The sequence below is a fragment of the Gossypium raimondii genome, chromosome 1, assembly GCF_025698545.1.
Source record: "Gossypium raimondii isolate GPD5lz chromosome 1, ASM2569854v1, whole genome shotgun sequence".
NCBI classification, from domain to species: domain Eukaryota; kingdom Viridiplantae; phylum Streptophyta; class Magnoliopsida; order Malvales; family Malvaceae; genus Gossypium; species Gossypium raimondii.
In genome coordinates this window covers 22,825,505-22,834,698 of record NC_068565.1, presented here as the reverse complement: position 1 = coordinate 22,834,698, position 9,194 = coordinate 22,825,505, and the positions used below count along the sequence as shown (strand labels likewise).

The 9,194-nt window shown below is 28.5% G+C and overlaps 1 protein-coding gene across 1 annotated transcript; it reads left to right on the top strand.

The window, feature by feature from the left end:
- Window positions 1-5,042: 5,042 nt before the first annotated feature.
- On the top strand, window positions 5,043-6,134 carry LOC105785430 (zinc finger protein GIS). Its single transcript, XM_012611514.2, has one exon. The coding sequence runs from the start codon at window positions 5,145-5,147 to the stop codon at window positions 5,991-5,993; it is 849 nt and encodes a 282-aa protein (XP_012466968.1). The 5' UTR covers window positions 5,043-5,144; the 3' UTR covers window positions 5,994-6,134.
- Window positions 6,135-9,194: the final 3,060 nt, after the last annotated feature.

The following is a 9,194-nucleotide window of genomic DNA, read 5'->3' as shown; positions in this document are numbered from 1 at the left end:
TCTTGAAGAAATAAATGCTGAGGATGTACCTTCTGCAGATATTAATGAAGACAGAAACGAATACTATGATTGCGATGCTAATGTCTCTTTGGATGACATGGATGTTTCTGCCATGGAGCATAAAATGACAAAAACCAAGGGCTTCCTCATCTTCAAAGAGGAAAAAAGAATTTCGATGCAACCGGTCATTTTCTTCTTGATTCGATGATCGCCACTTTATTGGTCGAAAACATGCGGCCATTGGCGAACAAATTAGTAGGAGTATTGCCTCCGATGTGGTAGTTCACCGGGCATCCAAGAAAAAGCGGCAAATTTATATCCAACCTTATGTGAAATAGAAGGTTTAACGTGGATGAACGGTTTCAAGCATTGACTAAAATTCCGGATCATCCAACTCAAATGGTAGTTTTCTTTAGTTTACCTTCGATGTACGGTTGGAATGGGTCGAAGATTTCTTGCTAACCATTAAAATTTATGGTTTTGTTGATGACATTTTCGTAACTTTTTACATTTGTAATATTTGGGATGGTATGTCATATAACTTTTGATGTGGCAAAAGCGTATAACATTTGGATTGTGACATAGAATTTCATGAATCTCATTTAACCTTTTGTTAATATTCATTGTTATTATGTTTATGCAAAATACAATTCTAAAGTTATTTATTACTGCTAATATTTTTTATTGTAGAATAATTAACTTATTTGTTCCACAAATGATATTTTAGCACATTAAATATGTATTGCGTTTAATAATAATAAAGTATATTATAATAATAATTATTTAAATTATATTTTATAGTATTATATATTATGATTTTAGTAAATTCATATAAGAATAAGAATTTTATTTAATTAATTATTATTATTAAATTATATTTAATAATAATTATTTTAAATTATATTTTAGTATTATATATTATGATTTTATTAGTAAATTTATATAAGAATATTTATTAACAATTTTATTAAATTATATATTTTATTAAATTATATTTTATAACAATTATGTTAAAATATGATTAAATTATTTATTATTTATATTAATAATCTTATTAAATTTTAATAACAATAACAATAATCATCAACTTTAAAAAAATTCTGCTAAGGGTATTCTAGTCATTTTAACTTTTTCCTTATGCTATTACACCTCTATTCCATTCAACCAAACACAAGAATACCATTACGCCTCTATTCCATTACATTCAACCAAACAAAAGAATTACCTATTACGCCTCTATTCCATTACGCCTCTATTCCATTACAGCGAACCAAACGCACTCTAAGACAAGTGCAACTTAACAAGCAAATGTTTCTAAAATAGTAGCAAAATTAACAATAAAACAAGAGTTATACAATATCTAAACAATAACAACAAAATAGTAGCAACATAATAGTGAAATGATAGCAAAATAGTGAAAAACAACAAGAAAATAACAACAAAATAGTATAAAAAAAAGCAAGTAAACATTAAAAAAATAGCTTCTTTTTTTTGCATATTAGGGTTAAGCCAAGCTCAAGCCGAAAAACTTTACCAGAGCCTCGGCCAATTTTCTAAATGAGACTTATTTTTTTGTCTAAGTTTATTTTTCAGACCTATATTTTTATCCAAATCCTCCTACTTTTCGTGTAGACCTTTGGGCTAGGCCGAGTGGCCCGACCCATGTACAGTTGTATATATACGTGAACAGTATAATTCATATTCATCATTGACTTTGCCTAAATTTAACTAATTATAGAGATATTGTTTTCTTTTTTAGGAGATATTAATTGTTTATGCTTAGTGATTAAGAATTAGAAAAGAATTTCAGAAAGATGAAGTTGATTATTTATGATATAAAAGTATTAAAAGGCATGGAAACCATTAATTGTCATTTATGAAAATAATAAGATAGATAAATGATAACTTCTTGTGACCATAATTGAGGTAGGTTTTTTAATTCTATTTCATATGATAGGTTTGATTTATCATTTAATTATTACTATAAAATCTATATTATATTTAATGGGCTTATTAGTTTGTGCTACCTTTTTAATCGGGTTTCAAATTAGTTAAAAAATTATCAAAAATTATTCTTTTTATAAAATGATATGAATTATTGTCAAAATATTTTCTTTCATTTAAAATCTTGTGAAATTTTGAAAAACACTATTGATGAGATTTGAAGACAAAACAAAATAATTTCCAATATTTTTATCATTTCAACAATTTTTAAATAAATTTTTCTTAAACACCTCGAGTGGATCCTAATTTAATATACTTTTAAATAAACTTTTAAATTCAATCCTCTTTATTTATGGATTAAGTCAAATCATGTTTAATTTTAAAAGATTTTTTAAAACTTAAGCTTAAATTCCATCCGATCAAAACAATATTTTTATATATATGTATAAAATATAAAACATAAAATATAAAAGAAGTATAATTGATTGAGATGTAAGTAAAAAGAGAAAATGAAATCTTAAAAGATCCCCGTTGCAAGAGGGGATTGATGTGCGGTCACAAATAAGATGTCAAACTTGAATTCATAACTAGCTCTGTTGTCACCATCACAATAAGTAGCAAAGGGAACATGTGTTTGTATAATAAGATTGATAGCAAAACAGGAAAAATACCCTCTTTTAATATCTTGAAAAGATTAATTAATATCCTTTGGTAACTCATTAATTTCTCCTTTCAATTGGATTGGTATACATAATGTAAACCTTTCACACTTTCCCATTATTTTTATTTATTGCTCTGGCCATTATTTCTTTTTAATTAATGATCAAAAGCGAATTGGTCAACTAAAATACCATCTTAATAACTATTACTCAATCATCCCCAAGTACCCAAAACTTGATTTATTTTAAATTATGGATAATTATTTAAATCTATTATTTTTAAAATAACGTGAATAATTTAACCGATTTTGTCTTACTCTAAATCTCTTTTCACGTTATTATAAAATGAGAAATCAACCTTTTTAAATTTCAAAGTTTCAAAATTAAATTGTAGTTGGTAGATTAATTTATTCTTCAAGGACTCACCAAACAATTTAACCTTATTCTTTTAATATAGAATCAGGTTTAATTATCTACATTTTTTTCACTTATTTAACAAATTATAGAAATAAGAAAAAAAAGGATAAGGAGGTAGAGGTGAACATTCGATCGAATCGAATCGAAAATAATTTTGGGTCCTTTTAACAATTGTCACCCATCGTAATAAAATTTGTCCACCTTAATCAAATTTTTTATTAACTTTCATCACCTCATAATTTATTTATTAATTTTTTATATACTGGTTAGCTTCTTTGCTCGCTTAGTTGTTTCAATTATCTTCAGATTCTTGTCACTATGTATTTTGGAATTAAAAAATATATTAAATGTAAAAATATGATTTTTAATAAAAGTTATATTTTAAAAATAAAATGTGAAATTGATACCAATATAAAATTTTAACACGAATATTTTATGGCATAATTAATAATTCAATTTTAATATAAATATTCAATATGACTAAACAATTCAATAAAATAAATAATATAAAATGTAAAATTTAATTTAATAATATAAATAGTAGATATAAATAAAATTATTACTATTTATGTTTAGTGATTTTTTTGGGATAATTTTGATTTTTTTATTTGAGAGTAAAAGGTGAGAAGTAAAAGTTTAGAGGAAAAATAAAAAGTTTTAGGGAATAAAAGTTTGAGGGAAAGTAAGGGGGAGTAAAATTTTGGAGGGAAAATATTAAAAAAAATTGGAGGGGGGAGGGTTTGGGATAGATGGGAGGTGGGATGGGAAGGGAATAAAAGTTTTAGGTGAAAAGTGAGAGGGAGTAAAAATTTTGGGGGAAAATAAAAGGTTTTGAGGGTTTTTGGGAGTAAAATTTTGAGAAAAAGTAAATGGGAGAGTAAAATTTTGGTGGGAAATGGATTTTGGGTAGATTGGGGGGTTGGGAGGGGAGGGGAGTAAAAATTTTGGGGGGAAAGTGAGAAAGAGAAAAAGTTTTGAAGGAAAAGTAAAAAGGTTTGGGAGTTTGCGGTAAAAATGTAAAATATTATAGTTTGATATTCGAATTATTCGAATTCGAAAACTCAACTCGATTCGAACTCGAAATTCGAAAAAGAAAATTCGAGTTGATTTAAATAACTCAATTAACTCGAATAACTCGATTTTTTCAAGTCGAATCGAATTTTACTCACCCTATAAGGAGGTGAGGGACTGTTGGTAACATAAAAGTAAAATTTCATAATGTTAGGAGGTTGTAGCAGAACTTTCCACAAGATACTAGAAAATTTTAAGTGAAAAGTAGCAAAGCTATAACCATCATTTATATTTGTTGGGTTTTAAGACGAGGCGAATTGATTTTTCATTAAGGTTGTGCCTCCTATCCAACATATTTATTTTTAATTTTATAACTATTTTCTACTAATATTTTTAGGACTTTACATATATGATTGATTGTAACATTGGGAATTAACATGTATCCTTAAATTATCTTTAAAATTTAATAAAGCTTCTCATCACTTATATCTCAAATAATATTTCATATTTTTATTTATTTTAAAATTATAAAATTATAATAATGTATTCTAATTTTATAAATATTTTATTTAATTTAATTTGTAAATAATAATATAATATAAAATATTATCTAAAATTTGAGAACCAAAAGGGAAATGTTATAATCAAAAGGGAAGGCTAAAGTAGTATATAAAATTTAAAATAATCATAAGGCGTGGTGTCATGGTTGTTCACTTTATCCCTTAATTATAAAGTCGGGAGTTCATAATATATTTCATGACTAACTATTTACCTTTTCGGAAAGCACACGTGGCAAGAGGATTAACTACTATTATCGACTATGAACACGAACAAAAAAAAATTTAATGAGATGATTTAGTGTTAATATTAATTAAAAAATAAGATTATTTTAGTATAATTGTAAATTACATTCCATAAAAAATTAAATTATTTAAATGTAATAGTAAATTGCATTGCATATTCAGATTTTTTTTTCTTTATAAATAACATTTTTTAAGACAGTTATCAGGATAAAAAAATGAAAAAGTCCCCGCCCAGCCCCTCACTTTTGGGCTTGTCAGCCCTCACTTTCATATTCATATTGATGGCCATGGCTGGTTCATTCCACCATGGATGAATCCCTTGTTTTATAGGTCCCACTTCCGCCCAATATTAGCTACCTTCCTCTTTCCTTTCTTTTCTCTGCTCCCTCGTTTTGATTTTCCCCTTCAATTCTCTTCTGTGCAACCCAAAGAAAAAGAAGCAGCCACTTCCATGGAGAAGGAAACACGCGATTTCATGAACGTGGAATCCTTCTCCCAGCTTCCCTTTATCCGCCCTTCCCCTGTTAAAGAAAAGGGTGCTATTCGTTTATTCGGCAAGGACTTCGGCTGCGGCGACTCAGCGACGGAGGCCACCGAGTCCTACAACAACAACAACAATGAAGACACTACCAAGGACAACGAGAATGGAGATAATAATAACAACAGCAGCAGAAGATTTGAGTGTCACTATTGTTGCAGAAACTTCCCCACTTCCCAAGCTTTAGGTGGCCACCAAAACGCTCACAAAAGGGAACGCCAACATGCCAAACGGCAACACAACAATTCTTTTTCTTTATCCGATGCTCATAATGATATTTATGGCTTTTTTAACTATAGGCTACCCTCACCCTCGATGCCATCAATGCCTGCTTACCCTTCATGGAACAATACCATTAACGCTAGGTTTTCTAACCCTCCACCACCCATCAATGGCAACCCACTGGGTGTTTGGAGAATCCCTGCTACGCTTCAAACTAACTCCTGTAATTTCAACCGTGACCGTTCATCAGCGCATCCGTTGCCGTTGTTCGCCGGCGATGAGTTTCTGCCGTCGTCTCAGGCTGGCGGTGGTGGTGATTCAAGTTCCGAGAGTCATAGGTACGTTTATGAAACGAAGGCAAGCGTTAAAGACAATGTTAGCTTGGATCTACATCTGTAATTCATTTCGTAATAAACTTGAAAAGAAAACATCATGTGTTTTTCCCTTTTAGCATCTTGGATTTTACTATTTTTTGTATGTAAATGAAATGATTTACAATCTCTTCACTAATCTAAACCAAAAGCAGTTTGCTTCTCTCTATTCATTATGGAAGCTTTACAAAGAAAAACCCAAAAACCCAAATGGTTTACCTTAAGCTTAGCTAAAACATGGTACCGGCTTACAGCGGCAATCTATGTCGTACCCATTTTCAGAAAAGCTTCACACGTGTGAGGAATATTTCTGTCTTCCAAGTAGCTACCAGAGAGGAGCACATGAATAACTCTGTAGCTACACACGTGTACATAAACCTATATGTTGTCTGTCAGAGCGTGAGAAAAAAGTTCAATATATATACAGAGTTTATACGAGTATTTAGCTAAAATGATGAAATTCATCATATTTTATATCATACATTGATATTTGCTACATCAACTTACCAATGTAACAATAAAAAAAACTGTCATATTTCTGATTTTTATATATTTAATTTTATTATAACTTCAATCACATATTAGTTTATAAGTGCCAAATAATTTTATATAGATTATGATATACAAATAATAAATTTATATAATATTAATATAAATATTAGGTAAATTACATCATCACTCATTAAATTATGGGTAAATTTTCATTTTGGTTACTAAACTATTCAAAACTTTTCATTTAAGTTGTTGGGCTATTAAAATCAATTTTGTATAACTTTCTCTGTTCGCATTGCATGCACTTATTGAAAGCTTTCTTTTCCCTTTTCTTCTATAGTTCAACTTTTTTTTTCATGAAATAGTTATGGATAATACAAATCTGCGAATAAAATTCAAATAACTTTTTTCTTTGATCTCTAACACTAACTGTCAGATTGACTTAGATCTAAGGTGTGTTCTTCTATTTGTCGATGGGTATTAATTGATCATATAAATTGTCGAATCATCGCTTGAAACTTGCAAGCGGAAATTTTTTTTTAAACATAACAACTCAATAACTTAAAATGAAAACTTTTGAATAGTTCAGTGACTAAATGGTAATTTTTTTTAATTAAGTAACCAAAACAAAACTTACATATAGTTTAGTTATTAATGGAGTAATTTACCTAAACATAATAGTAAAGTACAAATATTAAAAATTAATTTATTTTGTAAAATTAAAATATTTCATCATTATCTAATTAAGTTGGTACTTATTAATTTGTAATACCAAACTCAATAAAAATTTAATACCACAACTTAGGGTTAAAAGGTGTTAAATTTAAGGCCACCGCTTCAAATTTTGATAAAAAATATATGCTCAAAAGTTGAAAGTAAGAAATGATTGAATACGTAAGTATGCCATTCCCATTGTATGTAAATACCATTCCCATCAATCCAGAGATTTTATAAAAGGTAAAACCGAAGCATTCCCATCACAAAAGGTTTGTTGTGTTCTTTGTTTTACACTAAGAAATACTTTGATGAAGGAAAGGGAACAGATATGAAGATTGCAGTTAATTAGCCTGTCGCCTTTATTTGCTCTCCTTTTCTTTCTACATTACACTTTTATGCCTCCAAAAGAGAAATTAATGTACATCATTCAATGAAAATCTCTAACAAACTATCATTTAAAAAGGAAAGACATCCATAGTAATTTTATAAATAACATCTTTGCCTCTTCATCTTCTGTTGGATTTTGTTTTCTCTCACACCATTTTTGGAAGAGAAAATGTGTTCCCTGAAATCATATCATGTTGTTTAATAATCAAGTTAGGGTTTGATATAAACCAATATCATTATTAATGGAAAATGAAAGTCCAGCCTAAAAAATGACGAGGGAGAACTAGTGTTTGGCCTGTCGGTCATAAGTGTTCACTTCACAACTCATGTCAAGGGTTCGAGTTGTGATGTGTGTGTGATTGTGGTTTGCTCCTCTCACAAGGGTGTGTGATCATTTAGACCAAGTTTGAATCCTAGAGTCGTTATTGTTGGGAAGATTTTATCAGAATACTAACTTTGGCCCATTTAAAATTGGTTTCAAACTGTAAAATAAATGAGGATACCTGTGATTATAAAAAAAAATACATGGCGAAATTAAAGTATAGAAAACATGAGCATTTAGGTTCTTCAATTAATCTATGTGTTGTTTGAGAAACTTAGTTTTATATGCATAATGGCTAATATCATAATCAGCAAAATGACAGAATGGGTTAGTGTAGCTCACTTCAAAATAGATGGGATGAGGTTTTCTTTTGATTTGAAGATTGCACGTCAATTTTGCAATACTAGAAGTAAGTAAGTCCATGGCTGAAGCAATTTCTAAAAGGTGTGTTATGAAGCTCTTTCAGGCAATGCGTTAACTTATGGCCGAAATCTAGTTTTGTAACACACTTTTCTCCATTTCATACATATACTTAGCTCTTAAACATTGCTCATTATTAAACAAGACGACATGCTGCTCATTCAACAAATCAAAACCTATATCTATAATCATATTCAGCTATTCCATATGTTTCATATTTTCTCGTTTTGGATCTTTCTTTTACTTTTTATCTTTATAAAAACTATTGTAAAACTAAATTTAGAATATTCATGAACGTAAATTTTAAATTGATCTAATATTTCTATTATATTGATTAAAAAATTGTACTATAATTAAATTTTTATGCAAAGCAAATAATTATGTATTTTTAATTTACTCAAAACATAAATAAAAAACAAAATACAATGTTAAAATATTAATTATAAAAGTGCATTATACTATCTCTCTTTATAAGAAAGAAGTTAACGAGGAGGTGCATCTTTTTCAAAGATACCTTGAGAATCCCACCCAAAGTTCTCTTTTTCTAATTCCCCCTTTAATTTTTTTGTAAGGCATAAAGTGGTAAATTTCCCTATTCAGGCTTCAAATTATTAAGTGCATTTTATGCGATGGAACAACTCAAAATTATAACTTACATATTTGTACCACAAGTCATCAAAATTAATGAAAAGCAAAGTCCCATACATTATATACAAGAGATGTCACCTAACAAAATTTTTAAAAACGAAATCTCCTTTTATCATTAAACTAGTCTTCTTAGCCAAAAAAATTATATAAATTTAATTTTATGATTAATATTTAAATTATTTTATTTCAAGTAAAATTCTAAAAAAGGATTAGTAATAAAAATAAAATAATATTTTTGTCAAA

Coding starts and splice junctions, on each gene's coding strand:
- LOC105785430 (XM_012611514.2), top strand. CDS start 5,145: ATGAATCCCTTGTTTTATAGGTCCCACTTCCGCCCAATATTAGCTACC.